The 26,070-nt window shown below is 43.4% G+C and overlaps 1 protein-coding gene across 1 annotated transcript in view; it reads left to right on the top strand.

Annotated features, from left to right (window-relative positions):
* Nucleotides 1-9,387: 9,387 nt before the first annotated feature.
* The window catches only part of cdk18 (cyclin dependent kinase 18), a 42,234-nt gene continuing 25,551 nt past the window's right edge, over nucleotides 9,388-26,070 (top strand). Inside the window, exons 1-2 of the mRNA XM_080786019.1 lie at nucleotides 9,388-9,712; nucleotides 25,266-25,396. Of these exons, the coding sequence (XP_080642145.1) occupies nucleotides 9,696-9,712; nucleotides 25,266-25,396 (148 nt within the window). The 5' untranslated portion in view covers nucleotides 9,388-9,695. The remainder of the gene's footprint in view (nucleotides 9,713-25,265; nucleotides 25,397-26,070) is intronic.

Here is a 26,070-nt window from a genome sequence, read left to right as displayed (position 1 = left end):
GAAGAACGGTAAGAATGGTTCACGGTAAGTATCTGTTTTTGTATTCTTTGCTGCTGGTAGGGTAGGGCTGGTAGGGTAGGGCTAGTAACCTACTAGTGTAGGTTTTTGCGTTGCGTCGCAAACTAAGCACTTTGGCACAGGCATGGAGCTCCTGGTTTACTGGGATGGGGTTCGATTCCCTGCTGCGCCCTGCTTACATTTAATCTGTTAAACAAGCATCCTTTAGCACAATAGAATTTTAACCTATGACTGCATCTATAAAGATGACTAATCTTAATATGTATTTAGTATACAGAATCCAGATATTGGTCAGATATAATTTCATAGGGTTATAGTAAATAATAAGAAAGAAATTGCTGTAAAATGTTGTAAACTAATACAATAGCCCCCTGACCCATTGGCCATTTGTACCGAGATCAGATTAAAAAAATGTGTCACACACACACACACACACACACAGAGTGGGGTAAACTTTCTATGTTTTTTTTTTTCTTCCTGAATCATTTGCTGACTGGGATAAATGGGGGATGTGATTGCGAATGCAGTGAGCACTAACTATAGAAGCTGGCCTGTCTAACAAGTACTGTACTTTTAGGCACCCAGCCAGCACACCGACGTGGGTCCCATGGTTTAGAGGTGGGCTGCCTATGTGGGAGCCAGGTGGGATAACTATATGGGACCCACATGGAAATGTCAGCGGGCACCAGATGGTTCTCACCTGGGTTGCCCGTGTGGGCTTTAAGTGGGTTCTACCTGGGTCCTAGATGGGCCCCACCTTGGCAATTTATGTGGGGCTGACATGGGTCCCTTATGGTTTCAAGGTGGGCTGAACTATGTGGGCTTGTCAGCAGGCACCAGATGGTTCCCATTTGGGCTTGCCCATGTGGGTTGTCAGTGGGTTCTACATGGGCCCTAAGTGGGCCCCAACGTGTAGACCATGTGGGACCCTCATAATTTGCCCAGTTCAAGCCCATTCCGACTTGGTACCCATGTATCCCGCATTGAAACCACATGGGTACAACAACAATTAATTTCAGTAATGGAGGAATGGAACACCTTTCCAGAATGGAATTTCCAGAACAATGGATGGGGGTGTGCCATTCATTATCCATGCATAATTTTCATTTGACCAACAACAAACTGGTTCTAAATGTTCTAATATGAGAAATAAGGTAAAATAAACATGGGGCGAGATATCTGTGCTTTGGGGCGAGATATCCACACTGTGGGGCGAGATATCCACGCTTTGGGGGCGAGCTATCCACGGCGAGCTATCCACTTTTTGAAATTCCGGGGCGAGCCGTCTTCACTTTTCGCGGGGGTGAGTTGGCAAAGGGGCGAGATGACCTGTTACCATTCCGGGCACTTGTCAACAAACATGTATGATTTTGCCAATACTGAGCTACAGATGCAACCTCCGGACCATGCACCTTCAATAATAATTCAACCTGTTGGATCCCATGGGATAAATTCAGTTTTCAATTTGGTGTTAAGTGTATTGCATAATAAGGTAGTTTGGTCAGCAGGTGTCACTGTTGACTGTCAAGGGTTTTCACCTGTGGGTTCAGCAACTCACCTTTTTGTCCCTCACTGGCCACCGTAGTTCAGGCAACTAGGCAGCCATGGGCGCTATGTTTGATTATGTACCATACTACAGCAGCAGAGCCTGTGAACCTGGCAGCTAATAATAATGCAATTTATTTTCGATTACCTGCAGGGCTCGGCCCAGGTCCTCCGCGCTGTACGGCCCAGGTCCAGGTGAAGTTACACAGCAGGTATCTGAGGAGATCGGACGCAACCCATAGGAAAACGGCATTCAAAGCGATGCAGGTAGGCTACTGAAAAGCAATGTTAATCATAGTGATTCTAAAACCTTTTAATTTCAACCCCAGTTGAAACTGGACCCCCAGTTTGTTATGCATTAGGTCATGGACCCCCCCATAACATACTGTCCCTGCATACCTGTAACTGAGTCACAATGCTCTGTTAAGCAAAGCAAGACAAATGTAACTTACGGTATTTGTAGAGCACATTTCAATAAGGTAAAGCACAGGTCAATCAAAGTGCGTTACACAACAGTACCTCTGACCTCTTGCAGGTCAGTTCTGCATGGTCAATATATTGGTTAAAATCATGTCAGGAGTAGAGTAGTAGACCCCAGGAAGACTAACATATTTTTGGTCAGTATCTAGCCCTGAAACATGACTGCCATGATGATTATCATGACAGTCATGACGAATCTTCACCCTATTTTTGGCACTTGCTGCATTTACAAACTAAACGTATATATAAACATTCAGATTTCAAATATAAAGTACTCACATTTTGTCTCACGGGTGTTAGCTAGTAGCAGCCCAATCGCTAGCACTGCTGCATTCCGCGTTCTTTAATAAAAAGCATTTTTGTCCGGTCATTTCTGTGTTTTGCCCGTTTTTGCCTTCAACTTCCGCCTTTCGGAACTGCACCTCAGCGCCCCTGTCGGTTGTCACTTGCAATGATTTTCAATGCCCAAAGGAAGAAGATAAATCTGGCCGTCTGCCACATTTATGTTTTACATTTCTGCATATGTTTTAGGTTATATGATCCGTTTGTTGGTTTGTCTAATGTTTCAGTAGTTTTTACTTTCCTTAGTTTTTTTGTTTATAGATCTATTATAGATTGTTTGATTTATTATTCTTTCAGTTAGTGTGTTTTTTCAGCTTATTAGCCTACAGTTATTGAAAAGTTATTATTGATTACCGTATTGTTGTAGGTTATAGGCTTAAGTAATGATAGGTTAGTAGGCCTACTCTTTATTTTCTTTAATAGTTTGATCCATTTAATACTTTTGGCTATTTATTTATTTTTTTGGAAAGTCTATGTATGACACTGTAGTTGCTGTTATTTATTTTTTGTATAAGACCTTATACCCGAGGGTTATATTAATGTTATTGTCATTTTATTTGTTTGTATTGCAGGCTGGATATCACAGCAATTAAACCCCACACACACAAAGATGGCACAGGCACTTCAGTTGAAATGTGTTGGCTGTAATACAGCCTTTACAAAGGGTTCTGGCGGAGGCTATAGAAAAGTGAAGATCTTGACTGTAACAACCCCTAAAACAGCCAAAGCTGTATTTCCTGAGGTGACCAGACGGTTGAGGCCCCCTTTTGGTGTTTTAAGCATTTTGTTAAACTTTAGCTATTGAAAAATTGCAGATCTACAAGCTCATAGTATGGCACAGAGTAGATCTGCTTTTTTAGAAAAATCATGAAAATATTTGGAGGATTTGGAAATGAAAAAGGAACAAACACCACACACTGTCTTCAAATGCAGTGACCAACTTTTATTTCATACATGTACATACATACGATACAGCAACGTTTCAGCCTATGCGACCTTCATCAGGTCAACAAGTACAACATCAACATTGTACTTACCCAAATATTTTCATGATTTTTCTAAAAAAGCAGATCTACTCTGTGCCATACTATGAGCTTGTAGATCTGCAATTTTTCAATAGCTAAAGTTTAACAAAATGCTTAAAACACCAAAAGGGGGCCTCAACCGTCTGGTCACCTCAGGAAATACAGCTTTGGCTGTTTTAGGGGTTGTTACAGTCAAGATCTTCACTTTTCTATAGCCTCCGCCAGAACCCTTTGTAAAGGCTGTATTACAGCCAACACATTTCAACTGAAGTGCCTGTGCCATCTTTGTGTGTGTGGGGTTTAATTGCTGTGATATCCAGCCTGCAATACAAACAAATAAAATGACAATAACATTAATATAACCCTCGGGTATAAGGTCTTATACAAAAAATAAATAACAGCAACTACAGTGTCATACATAGACTTTCCAAAAAAATAAATAAATAGCCAAAAGTATTAAATGGATCAAACTATTAAAGAAAATAAAGAGTAGGCCTACTAACCTATCATTACTTAAGCCTATAACCTACAACAATACGGTAATCAATAATAACTTTTCAATAACTGTAGGCTAATAAGCTGAAAAAACACACTAACTGAAAGAATAATAAATCAAACAATCTATAATAGATCTATAAACAAAAAAACTAAGGAAAGTAAAAACTACTGAAACATTAGACAAACCAACAAACGGATCATATAACCTAAAACATATGCAGAAATGTAAAACATAAATGTGGCAGACGGCCAGATTTATCTTCTTCCTTTGGGCATTGAAAATCATTGCAAGTGACAACCGACAGGGGCGCTGAGGTGCAGTTCCGAAAGGCGGAAGTTGAAGGCAAAAACGGGCAAAACACAGAAATGACCGGACAAAAATGCTTTTTATTAAAGAACGCGGAATGCAGCAGTGCTAGCGATTGGGCTGCTACTAGCTAACACCCGTGAGACAAAATGTGAGTACTTTATATTTGAAATCTGAATGTTTATATATACGTTTAGTTTGTAAATGCAGCAAGTGCCAAAAATAGGGTGAAGATTCGTCATGACTCTCGTATGAATACGAGAGTCATGTTTCAGGGCTAGTCAGTATCATGACGAGTAAACACCGCAGGAAGGTGCAAGAGCACCAAGAGAGTTAAAACACATAAATGGCATGTTAAGGACCTGCTAGGACTGCAAAGGTTGTGCGTGTCATCCTGAAATGTTCCTTGAAAGCATCATCCCTGTACTGAGGAACGACCCTCTCAGCATAGTCTGTGATCTTCACCCTGGCTTCTGTTTGGGCTGCCATTTGCAGGATATGTCGGTCCTGCTCCTAGGCATGTAATAATATATTATATATATATATAAAAATTAACTAGCATGTGCTTGTCGCAGTTACTTTATTCTTATCACAGTTTTGCCTTGTGCATTTCTATGGACTGCATTAGACAATGGCATTTGGGTACGCCACAAGTTCAGTGGAGTTTCTCTATTGTTATTGTTCCTTTGGCATGTCTGGAGTGTGTATATATATATATATATATATATATATATATATTTTTTTTCTTTTTTTTTTGAAGCCCCCCGTTGAATAATGGTTTGGATCCAGCATGGTTAATCCAAACCCAACCTCCCTCACCCTTTACCATAGGATCCATTCAATTCAATTCAAGGGGCTTTATTGGCAGAAAACATATGTTACATTGCCAAAGTGGAACAATACAATCAAAACAAATGTTGTTATATTACTCTGTCCACCAGTGGTGGAAAAAGTACTCAAGTAAGTATCAATAGGCCTACTGCAGAAAATAAATACTGTTACAATCAACATTGGAATTCAACATTTACTTAAAGGGGAATATAACACTAATTTTCAACATTTTACTATGTCATAAATATACCTATAGTTGTTGTGTGGAAATAATAAAAAAGTAAGTAACTAAGGGTTTCAATTTTTACTGTACAATATTTGAGATGTAGTGGAGTAGAAGTAAAAGTTAAGTATTGGAAATTGGAAATACTGAAACCTGAAAATGTTACTTAAGTACAGTACACACACACACACACTGCATTTTCTTTGTGAATGCATTGTGCTAGATAAATAGAGATTGACTAGTGGAGACCAGAGAAAGAGAGAGACTCAGCTCTGTGTTTGTTAATCAAATATGAAACAGTCTCTGGTGCCAGCAGGTCCCTGGGATAATGTTAATTCACTGAAATGTGTGCGTGTGTGTGTGCGTGTGTGCGTGCGAGAGAGAGAGAGAGAGAGAGAGAGAGAGAGCACGTGTGTGTGGTGAGTGTGAATACATATTTACGGTACACTGAAGGACAAGCACAATATAATCACTGGGCAGAATGTTCCAGGTTTGCCTCCTGGCTGCCATCATAGCAGTTGTTCTCCACTCCTGCATCTAGAGCAGGGGTTCTCAACGTTTTTGGCTAGGGACCCCCGGAAATGCTTTGGCCATGTCTCGCGACCCCCGCCCCCCTCCCCACCACCAATACAAACTGACTGCAAAAATAACTTAATTATAGAGAAAATATATCATAAATGAATACTGAAACCAGATATAATCATTAAGGAAAGTTTATGCATGCACCACGTACTATGTAAACTCTTAATTTAAACTTTCTAGCCATTCAGTTGCAAAAAAAGTACCCCCCCCCAGAGGGGTCGCGACCCACGGGTTGAGAACCCCTGATCTAGAGAGACTTTGGTCAGTGTGATCCCATGGAAAATTAATGGGGAACACTAGCAGGGCTGCCCAAAAGATCACAAAGGCTGTGCAGCCACATGACATGCCCTTAAAGAATATTTAATTAAAAATAAGAAATATATATTTTTGGCATATGCCACTTAAATTAAGGTGGCTTGATTTATTTACATCAAAAGGGCATGTGAGCTCAAACCCACAATTCAACATTTTAGTTTTAAGATGTTGAATGTTGTATGTGTATGTGCCTCTGATTTGCAACTTAGTAAGGGAGCTCAAGAAACAACTACTATAATCAATTTTTTTACAATGTGGGGAAAAGATGTTCCACAGAATCCACACTCTTTCATCGCTAACGAGATGTGTGGAGATGAGGGAGAGTGTTGTTGGCCATGGATTATTATGACTGAGAAATGATTGATCATACAGTATCTGATGCCCAAGACGGTTATTAGTCAGATCTGTACATTCACTATAATTAACCAACCATAAGCACTGATAAAGATATCTCTTGAAGAACTGGCTGGGCATTATTTTTGGAGTGAAGAGAAGCACAAAGGAAGATATCAACAAAAGAATCACACTCGTGTGAAGTGAGGGGCACCCAGACTTTTGGGGCATGTTTATCTGGTCATGTTCCGTGAATTGCAACAGCAATATTTTACGTCGTCATTTACTGCAATGAACAAACATCAGTCCATAAACTTGGCCGGAAAAGAATTACATCATAACTACCCTAAACAAACAATAAAGTCATGATAGACTTTTACCGGTGACTGGGATTTTATAATTAGGCTTAAACAAACATTCAAAGTCCATAGACCTGGCTGCCACATTGACATCATTTCGTAAAGCCATGCACTGGAGGGGCTAGCACCCCATAATAAATAAATAACTAACTGTCACAATCTCTGTCAGTGTCTGTGTTTGTCCGTGTCCGTGTGTGTGTGTGTGTGTGTGTGTGTGTGTGTGTGTCTTTGTGAGTGGGTGTGTGTTTTGGGCGTAGACTTGCCTCCAGCTCGGCACACTTGGTTCCAGTTAATCTCCCTCACCTGCCTGGCATCAGCTAATCATCCTCCAGTCTATAAATGTTTGGTCTTCTCCCCGCGCCGATGCCAGATCGTTTCACAACCTCAGTGTGTGGTAACGCTTCTAGTCAACCTCTCTAGTATTTTTCCTTGTGAATCCTTAGTGTTAGTATTTTTGGAACCTTGATTTTTTGCTTCTCGTGATTTTTGATCCTTGCTCTTCTCCTTTTTTCTCAGTGATATTCTGACCAGCTTCGTTGCCTTGGGTCTGCCAGTTTTTACAAATCGTGACACTAACACAAAACACTGTACAGGCAGCAAATAAAGTCTTAAGAGAGATTTTCCTAAATGCTGACCCAAGCCAATTCATCTTATAAAAACAATCACAAGACAATTCCTCTTCCCCTTGCTGCTGATCTTTGACACCTGGCAAATGTCACCATAATCATTTAAACCATTTGTGCAATTATCTGCTGATCTGAAGTGCTTGTTTGGACAGGGTCATAAGACTCATAACCCCGGGATGACAGTGAGCTCATAGTGGTTTCCAGACTGGCCATGTTATGCTTGGGTTGTGAAAGCAATGAAACAAGATCATTAACTTGATGGATGTCATGGAGTTGGCCTATAGCTAACATATCTTTATGGCTGCTGGAGAAATTGGTTGCAAAACAAATTGTTTTCATATTCAGTAGCTAGCTACTAGGCTTATACTTCTAACACAGCACATACTTTATAGTTTTTTATGTGGAAATAAATGTCATTTAACTTGGTAAAATACCATTTGTGGACACTCAGGTGTCCATGCAAAGTTCCAAATTACCGGGTGTCCACTGGCCGTGATCGTGGGAGAGAAGCAAAGCAGTTTCTAGTGTTAAAATGCAACCCAGTATGCTGACTGTAAAAGATTGGGGGTTTCTCTGAGGTTTCCCAGGACAATAAATATGACAGGGATCAACAGCACCATGCTTGCGCAAGCAGAGCGCAAGTACTGTTTTCGGCTGCGTATGTCGGTGACTCCTTCAGCCAATCAGTGTATTTTTGGTGGCATCCCTGGCCAATCAGGGATTGTGTATTGTCGTCGCTTGGCCAATCCAATCAGGGATTGTGTATTTTTGGTGGCGTCGCTCGGCCAATCAGAGGTTGGTTGGTAGCTTGCTGCGTATGTCGGTGGTCCCTCGACTGATTGTATTGGCTCTGTATGTTGGTGGCGTGGCGTCGCTTGGCCAATCAGAGATTGGCTGATGACGTAACTATGTATGTTTACATAGTAAGTTGACAAGAGTTAAGTGACAGAGTGCATTTCTAGTTATGATTGTGAGCAGATCTTCTGATGAGTGCTCAGCTGGTATTCTGCTCTCTATTTCAACAGCCTGGTTACAGAGCAACAGGAAGGAGGGACATGTCGTGCAAGTCATAGTATAGAGTACATGTGTGCCTCTATAAGTGTGTGTGTGTGTGTGTGTGTGTGTGTGTGTGTGTGTGTGTGTGTGTGTGTGTGTGTGTGTGTGTGTGTGTGTGCGCGTGCTGATGTGTGCGTGCGGACGCGCGTGCATGCGTGCAGACAGACGGAATCAGAATATTACTTGGTAATATTGTGCTCCAACTTAGGGCCGATTTATACTCCTATTTTACCGCTGTTTCGGCGCTGTAGTGCCGAAATGATTTCGGCTCGTCAGAAATTTTCAGCAGCACCGAAGAGCTGACTTTAGGACGGTACCCGCCCCCCCCGAACCTCAAATGACGTCAAATTGTAGGCTCTACACCGCCGAACCGACTTTTATTCGGCTCTAAAATAGGAGTATGAATCGGCCCTTAGCCTGAGCTCCAACAACATTACAGCTACTGGCTACTGTTTGCTTCTCATGTGAGTCATTCCATTTAGGCTTAATTTCTAAGACAGTCTTTCTAGTAGTACATTGTACACACTTTATGCAGCAGAATGATAAAGACATACTAATAAGGGAGACCTTCCAATCCACAGGGGAAAAAAGACACAAACAAACACATGAACACAGTTCATGCCAATTTGTGAGAATAATGTCAACACTGCAGGCCAGCTGAGTGAGGAGGAAGGCAGAGGGAAAGGAAGGTGGGGGCAGAGCTGCGATTGGCCGTTGCCATAACAATGTGGGCGGGAGGGAAGGCAGAGAGGGGGAGGAGATGCAGGCCGATTATAAAACCCCTCTGTGCAGCACTTTCTCCTCTCCTTCTCTAATCTGTCTCTCTGTCTCTCCTGTATTTGTTCTGTCTCTTCCCCCCCTCACTCATTCCAGGCAGCAGCAGAGCGACTGCACAGGACGGAAGACAGAGAGAGGCTGAGCTGTCAAGAGGGTGGCTAGTGTGGGAAGGTTGTCACTTTGGTCACTACGCCTGTCCTCCTGCCGGCGTCCTCTCAGAAGGATCGCAGACAGCTGTGGATTATCATCTCCCTTTGACTGACACCTGGGGAGAGCCCAGGGGAAAAGCAGAGCAGTGCAGTGTTGGTTGGAGCGGGGAGAGACTGACCGTGCCAGGAGCCCTGCGCACACACACACCCACAGTGGGTGTGTGCGTGGATGACCTCTTCAGTCCTGTAAGTATCAGTAATGTCCTTGTGCCTTGTTTGACTGACGCAGTGCTTCTCAAACTTTTTTCATGTCAAGGACCCACGCATTGATATGTATTTTGACCCTCGTCTGAAAATGATTATCCACCAGGGACTCCCCATATGAGAGTCATGTTGTGATTGTTGTTGTTGTTAAATATAGCACATCTGCAAGCTCACAACGCGTTGCAACATTGTGACTTGTTGTGAGCTTGTACTGTAGGCCAAGGGTCCAGGGTCCCCAGACCCCACTTTGAGTACCACTGGTCTCTCCCGGGTTCTCCACGAAAGGATCCAGAGCTGTCGCCAACCAGGGTGGGTCGTGGGAGTCAGAGACAGGTGTGAGCTCCTTCCACCTCGGGTGTCTTTCAATTCAATTCAAAGGAGCTTTATTGGAATGAGAAAACATACGTTTACATTGCCAAAGCAAGTGTCAAAATACAATGAAAACTGTTGAATGGGGAAAGTATATACAGTTGGAGGGGGTACAGCATTACGTAAACAGAGCTATGTGATCACATTGCATCGATATAAAGCTTTCTTGAAACAAATAGCCGCAGTCTTACTGTATGGCATGGACTATGGAGGGAGAGCGAAAGGCAGTTCATTAAATTGAACCCTTGCGTCCCTATTCTGGGGCGAACATTTGTTGCTGCGGGAGGAAAGGAGCAAACCTATTATAGAGCCCTGGGGGATCCCAGGTCAAGTAGTTTGACAGGAAATGGGGGGAGAGAGATGGGGAGTGACACGCAGCAAAGGTCGTCGGGATCGGGAGTCGAAACCACGACATGCTGTCAGGCTGGATTAGCAGCCTATGTGCTCGGACCACTAGGCCGGCCTAGGCCGATGATGAGCATCATGAGTTGAACCATGCCAAGTGTTTTATTCTCTTTCGCTTGACAAAAAACAAAAACATTTTTTACATCCATGGATGAACCCCTGCTTTCCTCTCTCTCTCTCTCTCTCTCTCTCTCTCTCTCTCTCTCTCTGATTAGTGTAATGCATCAGTGCTCAGGTGGTGTAAGCTGACCCTGGCAGAGCAGAAGGGTAGTAAGGGCTCTCATATTATACACACTGGGCTGTCCACTACCACTCAACCCACTCAACTGGCCACAGCATTGTTTACATATCTGGAACTGTGTGTAATGAAGTGTATGTGTGCGTGCACCTGCAATCGGTGCATGCATCGATCGGGCACGAGTGCGTGCGTGCGTGCATGAGCGTGTATGTCTGTGTACTGTATGTGCTGCTGACCATGCTTGTGTGTTCTGTATAGCACTCACTCACCATCATACAGTACACTTCTCCATAGTGTGTGTGTGTGTGTGTGTGTGTGTGTGTGTGTGTGTGTGTGTGTGTGTGTGTGTTATTCTGAATTCAGCTTATCATTTCACGTTTTCAACACATGAAATATTTTCTACAGCAGCCGGCTGGTGAAGTCTCACTCACTTCAATGATGATGAGCAATCTCACCGATTAAAAACAACACAGCGTGGAAAGGAAATGCTAGTATGAACATTATTGCACGTTCATAGCTCTCACCATAGAGATTTCTGAATGGCACTGATGCTGGTAATTACAGTAAGCCATTGTGTACTGAAACTAACACTGTGCAGTGGTTCTTAATCTTTGGTCCGGCTACATGTAGAGGGAGCCGGGCAAAGCCCAGGCACAACTATCCCCCTACCTGGCACCAAAGCACTGTTTACATGAGCAGCTTTATTATTGGGTCCTCCATTCATCAAAGGGGGCCCACACCCACTCAGCCATGGCAATGTGAAGATAGCTGCCATATTCAACAACAATACCCTTGGCAACAGCATCAAACACACAGACACATAATTATGCACAGCCATATTTGGTCACGGACTCCGAATTGGATGTAATGGACCATTATTTCAAATTCACACACTGCATTGAACCGTGTGTGTGTGTGTGTGTGTGTGTGTGTGTGTGTGTGTGTGTGTGTGTGTGTGTGAGTGAGTGTTAAGGTGTGTGTGTGTGTGTGTGTGTGTGTGTGTGTGTGTGTGTGTGTGTGTGTGTGCCTGACTGATATAATCTTTACTACCGGTAATCTAGCGGATGTAAATTTGAATGGATTTATGCTGCGTTCACACAGGCAAAGATACAGTCAAAGATACTTTAATATGTGAAGCTGTGAAATCCAACGTTTGTAGCTGGCTTCAATTTCAGATATACAGTACAATACAGTACAAGTGACAAATATGCTGTGAGTCTTTGCATCTGCCCCGTTACATTACTCAAGTGACATATCTACCCTGAAGCCATACAATATGCTGTGCAGTGCACACACCATAAGGATTTCATATTACATAAGTGTAAGTGTTTGAAGAAACAGTCATACTAGATTCCGCACAGCGACACACGTTCTCTTCATCAAATGTGACTTTGTAGCCATCTCCACCGGGCATGTTGGTGTTAGCCCTGTCACCATTATTACATCATCGCCTAATCGCAATTATTGGAGATAATTATTTTTGCATAAGCATCAATCATTTCCATGTTGAAAAATGTCCATACATTTTTCAAAAATAGCAGATCTACAAACTTAACATATCACTTTGTGACGTGTTTAAGCTTGCAGATCAACTATTTCCACTTTTTTGTAAATTCTTTGGAAAGGGAACATTATTACAAAAGTTATTTGTCATATCTGCCCTGTGCAATTTGTGATTATGAAGCCTTAAATAGAGAAAATCTAATTGTACATTCAATGTTCAATCCAAAAAACACTATTTAATCGTCAACTTAAATGAGTAATCGTGCCAGTAGTTGGTCACGGTGACATACAGTAGTTGGTGTCCCTCTTCATGGACTTGGATAATGAAAAACTTTGGTTTAATCCTATTGTTATTGCTGTTACAGTATGTGTATACCTCTTTTTAAAAGTAGTTACATTATTAAACAATATTAAAACAACATAAAAATTGTGTACCAAAATAAATAAAAAGAAAATAACTCAAAACAGACTAATCGGGTAGAAAAAGCAAGTCGAAGTTAAAAGTGTATTTTGAGAAGTGATTTAAAAGAGCACAGATCTTGCTAGCCTGATCTCCTCAGTTTGGTCGTACCAAAGGGACCCTACCAAAGGGACCCTACCAAAGGGACCCTACCAAAGGGGCCCTGTGGGCCAAGCCTTTTGACTTCAGTCTAGAGTTTTAGATGGAATGAGCAAATTGATTGATTGATTGAAATATTTATTAACAGTTTGCAGAATTACAGTACATTTCAAGCACAGACTCAATACAAAGACAATACAATACAAAGGGGCTCTATAACTGAGGATCTCAGGCTACTGTACACATCCTGCTCATATTCGGGTTAAAATGTCTGTGATGTAGGACAAGGCTAGACTGAGTCATGCGGCGCATGCCCTAAAAGTAATCAATACAATCTTGAAAATGAATTCTAAAATGAACGATTGAACGGGTAACCAATGAAGGGAACCTCAAATTGTTGCTATTGTGCTAGCTGATTTTTTGGTCGGGCTGAGTATAGAGCACCGAAGTCTGATGTCAATATCAGAGGGCGCAAATCCACAAGTTCATGTACTTTTTATTTGCATTGTAATCCCCATAGGGGGATTTTAGATTGCCTCATATAAGAACTGTGTTTGAAAAATAAACAAATCATCCAGGCCGCTTCACTCAGTCACTTCAATCAACTGACTGTGAGAAAACGCTATTGTTACTGCTACTGAATTAGTTACATTTTCGCTAGAAACGGACTGTATATATGAGTGACTGACTGTCATAAACGATACAGAGACACCTCCCTGACAATAACGCAGAGACAGCTTGTTTATTTTCGGACCACAATGCTTATAATAGAGGATATTAAGATGACCCCATGTTATTCTCCATAGAGAAATGACTTCCGTGAACCAAGGGAATCGAGGGGATGAGAGAGTGACGTCAGGACTTCGGCGCTCTATATGGAGTATGAGAGGAGATAAATCAGTGGATTACTTTATCTAGATCAGCAAGAGTTATAAAAGTTGAGGATTAGATGTATCTACTTTGACCTGTATCTGTCCTGTTACTTACTGGTGTGTTATGTTTTTTTGAGCAAGACATACACCACAGGTTTCCATCCTGTATCGAACCAGTGACATTACAATTACCTGTATGTGGTATGCCACCTCCCCTACCTCTCAATAATTCCTTTCTTTGTTTGTCTAATAAAGGGCATCTACCCTATGGTGCCACGTTTTTACAACAATGACGTAAGAGCATGTTAAGTAATGGTAAATGTTACAGTATGTACCAGCATACGGTGTTGCTTATATGCTCCAGCCATTACTCTATTCACTATGTGTTTAGCTACTGTGGGCCCATATAATTCTGGGCACTTGTCACTTTTATGCCCTTTTGTAATGCTCAGCACAGAGAGGGAAGCCTTTGTCTGACTGATTTGTTTATTTTAGCCAACATAATAATGAGTTTTGTGCAAGGCTTACAGTAGCTAGTGTGTGTACCCAATGTTCTGTCCTTTGTTTGTTCCTGAGCACACTGAGGCTATAATTCCTAGCAACCTGGGTTGATTTGGCAACACTCTTATGCATCTTGATTTGTGAGACTTCAAGTTATGTATCGTTGAGCACTAAAGTGGGTCTTATCATATTCTGGCATTAGATTGTATGCATTATATGATAGTTCTTTATCATTTTTTACTACTTGACATACTGTGTTATGTCAGGTATTACTTTTAAGTGCATTATTTATTATGGAAGGATTTCCACCACCTGTGTCCTTTTAACCCCCTCAACTGTGCAATCAGGGCTAATCTTTCCAGCTAATCTGAACAAAGCGGCGTGTCAAACGCAGCTAATTGCTTTTCTGTTATAAGAGTGTATTTATTTCACAGTGCGTCAACACTCTGGCAGGTCTGCTGGGGTCAGCTGCTTTGGGTTGAAGAGGAAGAGTATTGGTGTATTTGTGGTTCGTTCGTAGAGGCCGCTGTGATATTGCAGGCTGATTCAACACTGTTGCTGGGCTGGGTTATTAGAGTGTGTTCATGTGTGCGCACGTGACTGCGTGCTGTAGGTTTATGCATGTGGGTTTGGGTGTCTTTGCATGCAGGTATTTGTCTATGTCGTTTGTGTATGAGTACACACACACACACACACACACACACACACACACACACACAGTCACACACACACAAGCTTTGAATGTTGGCAATCTATTCCCAGCATCACATCGTCACATCAGACTTAACTACAACCAATAGTCAGTGATTGAAGGGCATCGGACCAACCATTACAATTAAGTCAATAACATGTTTGAAATTAACTGAGTTCCATACGGCAAGACATCTACCACTTTGTGTGTGTGTGTGTGTGTGTGTGTGTGTGTGTGTGTGTGTGTGTGCGCGAAGAGATACAGTGTTACTGTTAAGTATGGATAGACAAACAGATGAGGTGAACGGTCTCAGTAAGTGGATTAGACACATGACTGTCCTGTTAATGTGTTAGTATGTTAATGTGTTAGTATGTTGTGCAGCCATCAGCCCAGCAGCAGGAGGAACTCAGGTCTCCTCTCTGTCCACAGAGAAAACACACGGTGAACTAATCTAACATAATTTGGGGTACAGTACAGTACAGTACAGTACAGTAGGTGCATTGGCATGAGCAGCAGCAGTAGTACAGTACGAGAAGTACAGTATGACTAGTACAGTACGAGTAGTACGGGTAATACAGTACGTATACAGTAGTTGCACTGCTCAGTTCACACAGGTGTGATCTTTTTTAGGTTGTTAGGAGCAGTGGTTCACAACCTTTTGTCCTCTGAGCCCCCCCTTCTTACATGCACAAGACAAACACATGCTGGTTCTTCTTTGTAAAGAAATCTTTTACAATTCTCTTGACCTTGTGTTTTGGGGTTAAGAAGACGGCTTTGTAGCAATAATGGCGTCTGCAGAGTTTTTCCCATCAAACGTGCCCGCTGTGTCTGGACAGCCAGCTGAGAACGTCAGGAGCACTCCGACTATGCAATTCACCCTTTGTCAGCCTTCTGATTGGTCCCTGACTAACCAGCAGGCTCTTCTGCCTTGTTCCGCCCTGGTTCCGCCTAGTTTATGTTGAATTTGCTAAAACATCATTTTTGGAAAAAACTATGTCCTATCAATAAAAGGCAGAAACCCCCCCCCAAAAAAAAACTTTAAGAAAAGGGTGGAAAAACAAGATTATACAAAAATGGTTACAGACTGATTCTCCCAAGACCCTAGTCTAACACTGTTGCTGGGCTGGGTGATGAAGTCAAAGTGTGTGCAAATACTTTATAAAATGCATGTCTAGGCATCAGCTCAAGGATTTGGGCTGTGCACATTGCTAGGACAGAAACCTACAAGCAGAAGGTAGAGGTTTATTTCAAATCGGCAGTGCACTGCAATTTGGGTGTCAACAAGAACCATGATTCGTGCCACCCACCACCCACCTGCTTAGACCAGATCAACAACAGGCATATAGCAAGGCACCCTCATCCATCCATTGCCATTTTAGTCCATTTAATTCGCAGAGGTGGACCAAGATATATACAGTAAATGTTTCAAAAATCACAAAGAAACCCACTTCATATAAGTTGTGCTTGTCCGTCACACTTTGGTATGAATCTGTCAAGCTGGACAGAAATCCCAGAGAATGTAGAATACTAATAATAATTACAATATAAGGATTACTATTTGGACAACTATAATTACATATAATTTGGCTCATCGCCGGACATCAACCAAACCTTTCTTATTTGCATGGATGGATGGATGAGTCTTGTGGACTGACCGCAGACGTCACACTGTTGCCTTTCAGTGGAACGGATAATGGAAGCATACCGACGGTACATTTCTGATGTAACGGGTCACATGGAAAGGATCTTGATTCTGACCTTGACCGTGGTTGTGTTGGTGTCTTTGACGTTTGACCGCGTCGGCCCAAAAACGAATAATCTCTTCAGGACAGCCTGATCCTTCCTAATAGGCTTCATGAGATGTCATTTGTGGAGTTATTTTGTTCCTCAATACACAGACAGTGAGTGATTGCAGCACTTTGCCTCATATTGCTGTGGGCAGGTTGAAAATAAAAACATGGCTAGGCTTCCAGTCTGCTGCTCTGGAATAATGATAGACATTTACTGTATCAAGAGTGATACACGTCTTGGAAACTAGGAAAGAGAAAGACACACACGCACGCATGCACGCAGTAACGCACACGGCACACGCACGGACAGCACGCGCGCACGCACAGTCGCACACACACACACACACACACACACACACACACACACACACACACTGTAAGTCAGACTTACATATGTTTATTGAACGTGGAACTTGTAGAACAACAATTGTATCAGCCCCACTTTATGTCAATCACGCTTGCACAGTGCCGCAGAATGCTTCGCCTGTAAAGATGTTTCAGACCGCGGTCGATTTTATGCGTTTACCGCAGCTGTCTATAGTGGGGTCTAGTGGGGTGTTGTGACAGGCTGTCAGCTACTGATAGCCTACTACCTTCGAATCCGCAAAGCGCAGCGAAAAAACGCACCGGTGTGCAACCACCTTAATACGCTTGGATTTGGGTTGCATGAACATGAAATCAAAGGTCACACAAATGCATCTGATGAAAGAAATACTTTCGAAAAGAAAATGTCTCATCTCCTAACAAAACAACCATGACATTCCCTTCCCCATTACATAATCCAGCATGGCCTGGGATACAATTGGCCAGTCTACTGTTGACCCCACTGTGCGGGGTGGCCCATGCTGTACAGTAGCCCTACTGTTCACACGCATAGGGGTAGAATGAGAGATAAAGAGATGGAGGGAAAGGACGTTTTTGATACATCTTTTTTTTTTTTGCAATTTCAGTCTGGAAATATGAAAATAAAAGCTAAACGGATGGATGGACATAAAACAACACCATGGCTATCACCATTGGAGGTGTAAAAAGACAGAGTGATGACGGAGAGAGAGAGAGAGAGAGGGAAGTTAATGTATAAGTTATAGGTCAGTGCAGAGAAAGCAGTGTCTGTTGTCTCGCGAAGAGTCGCGATGCATCTCCACCGCTGGTGAGAAGAGAGGGAGTCAGGGAGAAACAAAAGGTCATTTCTATTAAGACCTCAGTGAACAGAGGACGAGAACAGGGTGAAACGGGTCATCATGTGCCTCTCACCACAGAGTGTGCAGTAAAAAAAAACAGTGGAAGTAAAGTAATGGTCCCATCCCACTACATATACTAGTATTCACAGTCAGTAGGCCAATGGTTCTAAAACCTTTTATGAGGGGCGCTATACAGCTTTTCGTCCCGTTATGATCATGGTGAAAAGATGAGTTTTTTAACCAAGATTTTAAAAGTCTGACTATATGGAGCCGAGACGCAATGGGCTAGTACGTGTCTTGAGGGTAGAAGTAGTTTGATGTTATTGATATTACTCGCTATGAATTACTTTCCAATTCTATCTGCCCCTAATCTTCATACCTAGGCTCTATTTATAGTCATAAACAAACAATGTCACTGCCATGACATCATGCTGTTACCCGTTGTCGTGGGAACGTACTCCCCCCAGTGAACGAAGTACTTGGGTTCACCAACTATGCTACTCACGGCAACGAGTTCTGCGGTGTGGTTTGTCCTCGAGGTGCGATTTGTCCTCGAGGTGCGATTGTCTATTTTGCACCATGGCTGTTCTCACGCGGCCGTCTTTCCCTGGGCTGGCAGAACCTCCTTTTGCCTATTTGCCAGAATTCTCTGGGGAGCTGGGGATCCATGACCAGGACATAGGTTCCGATGGCGATATTCTCTCGTTCTGCGATCCACCTGCGTGTTTGTAGGGACGACAGGAAGTAACGCACGTAGCGTTTCCTGAATTGGTCGGCTAGGACCTGAGAATGTCGCCATCTTCTGTGGCTGAGCAGTTCGACTTCAGGGTAGATGACTTGTGGCATCGAGGCATCGGGCCGGCCCATGAGAAGGTGATTTGGTGTCACTGGGTCGGGTCTGCCGCGTCTGAAGAGACGTAGCCCAGAGGCCTGGAATTCAAGATATCTTCCATCTCGATCAGCATTGTCACTAGTATTTCTTCAGGGACGGTTTGTGTCCCTATCACCCGAAGAATCGTTTTAACAGTTCTCATCTTTCTTTCCCAGGCCCCACCAAAATCGATTTGCAGGGGGGGGCATCTTTGTCCTGAGTTCAGGCCTCAGATGTTCAAAGGCTTCTTTCAGCTCTCTACTTCCTCCGACGAAGTTCGTGCCTCGTTCACACCGGATTCGAAAGGCTTGCCTCTGCGTGCCACGAAACGACGGAGTGACATCAGGAATGAGTCCGCAGTCATATTGGTCAGGAGCTCTATGTGGATAGCTCGAGTCGTGAGGCACTTGAATATGATGCCCCACCGCTTTTCAATCCTCCTGCCACTCTTCACGGTAAGCGGTCCGAAGCAATCCATGCCAGCCGAGTAGAAGGGCGGTTCCACCAATATTAGGTTGGATTCAGGGAGGTCTTGCCCCTCCACCTTTGGCACCGGAAGCAGTTGACTTGGTGCCTTTTCTCTGCCTCTCTGCCTCTCGGTATCCAATACTTCCTTTGTATTTCAGTGAGTTACACTCGTTCTGTTCCCGGGTGTCCTAGGTCTTCGTCGTACTGTTGAATGAGCAGTTTCGTATAGGGATGGGACGGTGGTAACAAGATTGGGTGGATCACCTGATAGTCCAAATCACGGCATCTGCGGAGCCTGCCTCCTACTCGTAGGAGCTCCAGATGGTATTCTGAGGCTAGGGATTTGGGTAACTCTGAGCCAGCCCGTATGCATCCCAGTTCCCAGTTATTTATTGAATATAAAATTAGCAATATATTTATTATGGTTTGGCGATGTATTGGATCTGCTTTTTAGGTACTCAGATCAAGCGCATCAGTCCTGACCATAGGGACTCCGAATCCCCCGTACCTGAACAGTAGATTCAAAACGACACGTGGTAGCTGGGGTGGAGGAGGGTGAGCAGCAAAGTTTAGCATACAGCAGCGCAGCAGAATCAGCAGCAGCAAGCAAGCAAGCGGGAGGAGGAGTGCAAACCCTTCCAGTTTAAATAGCCGGTATGAAGATGGAGTGAGTATGTGATTGGCTGAGTGAATCATGTGAATGAGAGCGTGTTGCTGAGGCGGCCCAATTAACCAGTTGGAACCTGAGACCTTGACCAGCCCCATTAACCCGCTGAGAGCTGGCGGGGGATTGGGGCTTAAGAGCCGGCAGTGACTGCACTGAGGTTTCCTGGCTGAACTTGCTCTGGGCATGTCTGTGACAGGCGCGATGCTCATGTCTATGAGATATGTTTGTTTTTTTAGAGCACGAAAATCATTTCCCAGCCAAGTGTATAGACTTTCATGTTTGTATTTGAGGGGCGCTATAGCCCCCTTAACTCTGGGAGTATAGAAATGGAACGAAATGGACCCGTAAGTGTCCATTTGGTTCCATAATGTGTCCCTTATTTGAATTGTTGGGAGTTGGCAACCCTACCTGTGGCTGTCCTATCGTTATAATCGATGAGGTCGTCATCAGCGGACTTGACCTGTGCATGGCAAATTGCAGTATTTGTAGTTTTGGTACATGGAGTAGAGGAGGAGATAATACAAGATACATCTGCACAGGCTGGGGTTGAGTCCTGTGTGTCCAGTCTGGACTGGACTATGGTGTAAATGTATGAGCTGTAATTTCTAAATTCTTCCATTGGAGTTCCTCGTCCCTATAGGTGGAAGAGGGCAGTGTGTAGTCGTGTTGTGGTTATGGTTTCGTCTGTGGATCTGTTTTACTGACAGGTGAATTGGTGGGCAACCTGCTATTCATCAGATCTTTGTCTTGCATCATTATGTTCATATGAGGGAGACTCGCCACACAGTTTAGACCATTTAACTGGAGCTGGAATTATTGTCTTCACCAGGCAGAACGCCAAAGCCATGGGGAGAGACTGTTTTGCACACTGTCCGAGTGTCCGTCCATGCGCGTGTCCGTCTGTGATCAGCTAACCACCTACAGTAGGAGGAAAGCCTGGTCTGTGTTCCAAAATCGCCGTGTGAACCGGTCTGGAGCGGATGGTGGTTGTGGTTGTGGTTTCCTGCCAGGTGACTACAAATCATTGACGAAAGTTACCATCTGCGCCCAACCGGATCATAAACACGAAATGGAATGCTGCCCAGGCTAGGTGCACAGTGCACCTAGCCTGGGCAGCATTCCATTTCGTGTTTATGGTCACGTCCATGGTGAAGACCATGGACGTGACCTGGTGAAGACCTGTGGACCTGGTGAAGACCTGTGGACCTGGTGAAGACCTGTGGACCTGGTGAAGACCATGGACGTGACCTGGTGAAGACCTGTGCTCTGAGGAGCACTTTTTCTACTTGTTGCTGATTTGACTCTCTCCCTACCAAGGAGGGTCTACAAACTCTCAATGAGCTTTACCACCAAGGACGGATTGGTCCGGATGGCTCCTAATCTTAATCTGGTTCTTAAAACACGATTAATTAAGAGACTACAACCTCTGTTCTACAATTTGAATCTGGGCAACTACTACATCAGGATTAACGGCCTATTGGCAAACACATCCGTTTTTCATCCTATCACTGTGTGTGTGCGTGTGCGTGTGTGTGCGTGTGCGAGTGCAGGCAGTACTTGAATGAACATTAGTGGATGTGAACTGCTGGTGCAAAAGGTAATGTGACCACAGGGCCAGAGTTGTCTTTCTGCAAAACCACATGACACACACACTCAAAACAAGCTAGCCCACACAGATAAGATACTGTAACAATTGTTGTTGTTGAGGTTCATGTAACAAATAGCAAGTTAAATTGAGCTACATAGTTTAATATAAAGTTAATGACTGAGCTCTATGTTATAGATGAAAGTTGATTATTGCAGTGAATACTAGCAGCCATGGTAGTTCATAACTAGCACATTTGGAGTTGTTGGAGGTGGTCTCCATTTAGAAATTTTGGGTTGGACACCGTACAGTTTAAAACATTTTAACCCATTCTTTTGGTGTTAGCAGTGGCACGCTACGAGCTTGTAGGTCTGCTATTTTTGAAAAATCGAAGAACCACTGACATAGAAACATAGCTTTTTCTGAACATTGTCAGGATGTAGAAGACATTTTTAGAATCTGATCTCAGGTTAGAATGGGTTCGCACACCATACATGGCACTACTACGCCCTGCCATTTTTATTGTCCCATCAAACTGAATCCCAGTACTCTGATCACTGATCATCAGACAGGTGCAGCAGAGCATATAAAGTGCTGTGCAACAGATAATGTGTTGGTGACCTTGCTGGAGATCACAGCTTGTAGCCTGGTCTGTCTGTCAGTCACAGACGGGGATGTCACGTCACTCAAAGACGTCACTCAATTCCCCATCAAGCAACTTTGACGATGGCGAGGGCCAATATATTTCCACACTCACTCCAGAGTAGCCGTTGGCAAAAAAATTGCCTGCCGGTGCGACAGTGTGATTTGAGTCTGGGTTATTAGCCAGGCTAACTCCAGAGGGCCACAGCGCATATTACTGTCGTAGCAAAAATAGCCGGTCTACAAGCTCAAAACGCATCACAATGCGACACGAGATTGTAGATCAGCTATTTTTGCTTTATTTGAATTGAAAACCTGAATCATTTTTTGCTATTTTTTTATTGGAATTCTGACATTTTCAAATGCATTTAGTTATGTTAACTTTATGAACTGTTAACATAACTACATTGGACACAAAAAGACAATAACATTTTAATACTAGTCATTAAGTACTAGTCATTTAATACTAGTCATGAAGTAATTAAAGCGGGTTTGGAATTGCAACAGCTGAAATCAATACTATATCAGTATTCTGATTATTATTAACATGCCTCATTAAGTGAAGGTGGGGGCCGCATTTGACCCCCGGGCCACCAGTTGCCCACCCTTGCTCAAAGGGTTTAAATGAACACAGATGATTTTACTGTGTGTTGTTGCCCAATGCCCATCCCTAGAGGCACTTGATGTCCTCTCAGTGGCATTCATACGTTTAATTTCAATGGACAATGCAGTATGAAAGGAGAGAAAGAAAGGGGGAGACAAAATATGTTCCCCTGTGATCTGTATCCAGTGTGTGTTGCACGCACGCACTTTAATATTAAAGATGAAGTGCAGAGTTAGCCATAGGCTAATTAATTGTCATCTGTAGTTCCTTAGACATAGGAAGTGTGGTTGAATATGCATGTCATATTTGTGATGCCATCGCCCACTGACCTGTAAAAAGCCATGAAGCCCATTTAAAAAGGCGTTGCATCTTTTCCCATCAGCTGGCCCCATTCTGAATGAGTACGCACTGGCTTATTCATGTAATCTCTGGATGACTGGCCATAATAAAAATACAGTTTTCCACTTGATTAATTTGGTCAGTCAAAACAACACAGCATACTCTCCCATAACTGCATGTAACCTTCATCCATGAGCTCACAAGTTTATAATATCTAAGATCGTAGACTGGCTAAAGAAATAGCCAAAGTATACAGTACAATAGGGCTTATGTAATTACACATGCAAAAGTTGATGGTGGGATAGATAGAGGAATGCTAACTGTACCATCCCTCCCTGCTAGAGGTGAATGGGTGAGAGGAGTGCAGTGAAGAAAGGGAGAGAGAAAAGAGAACATGAACACTACAGCGACAAAGTATCTTTGTGTAAAGAGATAAGTGACAGACCCTTCGAGATCCACTGAAACATCCAGAGCAAAGGCATTGTGTGCGTGTGTGTGTGTGTGTGTGTGTGTGTGTGTGTGTGCGCCAGTCAATAGTCTCACACTTTGAGGCCAACCAAGGGCTTCTAATTGTCTGGGAGCATCAAGGCAGCAGGACGGCAGCCTAATCCACAGAGAGAAGTCTGTTTTCTGTAAACAAGATGAATGAGGTGCACCGCCGTTAGAAACACACACACACACACACACACACACACACACACACACACACACACACACACACACACACACACACACACACACACACACAAACACGACACACAACACACAAGGGCACACATGCAGTCCCAGGCAGGGACTAGATCTCCCTGGCGACACGTGCAATTAAGTCGTACTAGAGGGCAGCTGAGGGGCCAGGGTGAATAGCGAGAGGGTCCAATCAAAGGCCAGGTGGAGCTATCTCATTAGTCCCTGTCCTATTTACAGTAAACGGAGGATTGTTCAATGCCCATTGCCCAACAATGTCCTAGACTCTAGAGCGAAGGACAGGAGGGGTGGAGGGGAGATGGAGTGGTGAGTGCAAAATGATTGCTAACTACCAATGGAAATCGACCGGTGCATGTGATGAACACGTTCGACTCTCAATTATGTCTGTTTTATGTTGAACCACCGCTGTACTTTACGGTGTACAGAGAAGCATACAAAAAAAACCCTGATTTCAGGATTGCCTGAAAAGAAGTACATTTCAATAGGATTCTGTATATAGGGTTTAGTAGACGAGCATCATCATCATCATCATCATCTTTCGTTTCCATTTTAGGATTGAAGCACTTATCCACAGCATTTCACAAGTATTATGTGCAGTAGGAGGATGTGGGCTGAAAAGAGAAAAGATTTTCTGACAGCACAGAACGAGTTTCGGTGACATTAAAGAACAGGCACAGAACAGCGTGTTCTTTTTTGAAGACAAACTGTTTATTATTCAGCTGTCTGTTCTGTGAGAGAGATCAAGAACTTAGAAACAGATGCGGCAAGTTTAGGAGCTTTGAAATTAAATGGAGATTAAGGTTTCATTTGAGATTAAGAAAGCCACTGTTTGCTTCCGTAATAGCAGTAACGGCATTGAGGAGAGAGAGAGAGAGAGAGAGAGGTACCCCACACACGTGCACACATGCACCCACGCACAGACCCACGCATACACACACAAATAGCAATTGGCACAGTGCAGGAGAGTGATAGAAGTAATAAACGGCAGTATCAGTGATGTTTATGTCATGTATTTGAGCAGTTGAACTCTTTCATCAGGTGATGCCCCGCTGTTCTCTGCCTCATTATCAGATGGCAGGGATGGCCATGCAGAGCAGAGCAGCACCAGCACACCCACCATGCACGCTGTTTGTTGTTCCACTGAAGGCATGCGCTCGGCTACGTGATGAGGCTGCTGCTGTGTCCCTGGGGATGTAGCATGCTCAGCCTTATGACTCCTTATTCAATGCCTCTTTTTTTATCATGTTCTACAGTAAAAGTTCATTTTTAAAGCCTGGTGTGTACTGTAGTAGGACTTGTAGTAGGACTTGAGGATGGTAGTGTACTGTAGTAGGACTTGTAGTAGGACTTGTAGTAGGACTTGAGAATGGTAGTAGGACTTGTAGTAGGACTTGCGGGTGGGTTTATAGGTGGGCGGATCATGGCGTTGACTACTAGCCTTACACAAATTGTAGATTGATTTCTGACAATGTTATCCTCTCTCTCTCTCTCTCTTTCTCTCTCTCTCTCTCTCTCTCTCTCTCTCTCTCTCCTCCCTCACACCAGGCTTCTCAACACAATGAACAAGATGAAGAACTTTAAGCGGCGTTTCTCTCTATCTGTTCCCCGCACTGAAACCATTGAGGAGAATGAGTTCACAGAGCAGATAAACCAGCTTAACATCCGACATACTCAAGGTAAGAACCAGTCCCTGACTCAGCTTGGTCGCCCCTTGCTCTAAAATCACCAGATGACAATGGGCGGGGTTTGTCAAACGTTCAAATGCACTAAGAGTTGTGTCTGAGCACGGATCCACCTCATTGACGGCAGGCTGCTGGGCGAGTGCTGGCGCTTTGGCATGGGTGGTCAGATCAACATGAAATGAATTCTGTACTGGCCATATAAGAAGAATGTCTTTAGTGTTCAGCGTTTGATGAGGTCTTATTTGCGACAGCACGTCACATTTACTATGACATCAGGGATCTCTATCCCTGATGATGTCACGTGATGTCACGAGACCTATCTATGGGGATAATAAGTGACTGACTGACAGGAAATTGACGTTTTAATAGTAATTGCGACCTGCAGTCGCAATTACTGTCCACTGGCCTTCAACCAGTGACCCAGCTTTAGCAATGCAGCCTGGCACTGGCAGTGGCATCCAATTATATTGCAATGCTTGAGGGATTACTCCACCAGCACAAATGACAACCAAGTGGTAATGAAGAAAGTTTATTCCAAATCACACCGTGTAATTTGAATAGCCTCGTTGTCTTCATGTACTTACATAATTAAGCCTGATGTCAAGATATGTCATCTCTAACTACGTGTAGTCACACACTTTATCTCCCAGTACACTCCTATTACTGGT

This window comes from Protomyctophum bolini, assembly GCF_963924005.1.
Source record: "Protomyctophum bolini genome assembly, chromosome: 2".
NCBI lineage: Eukaryota > Metazoa > Chordata > Actinopteri > Myctophiformes > Myctophidae > Protomyctophum > Protomyctophum bolini.
The sequence above is the reverse complement of the archived record's forward strand: the minus strand, read 5'-3'. Positions and strand labels throughout refer to the sequence as shown.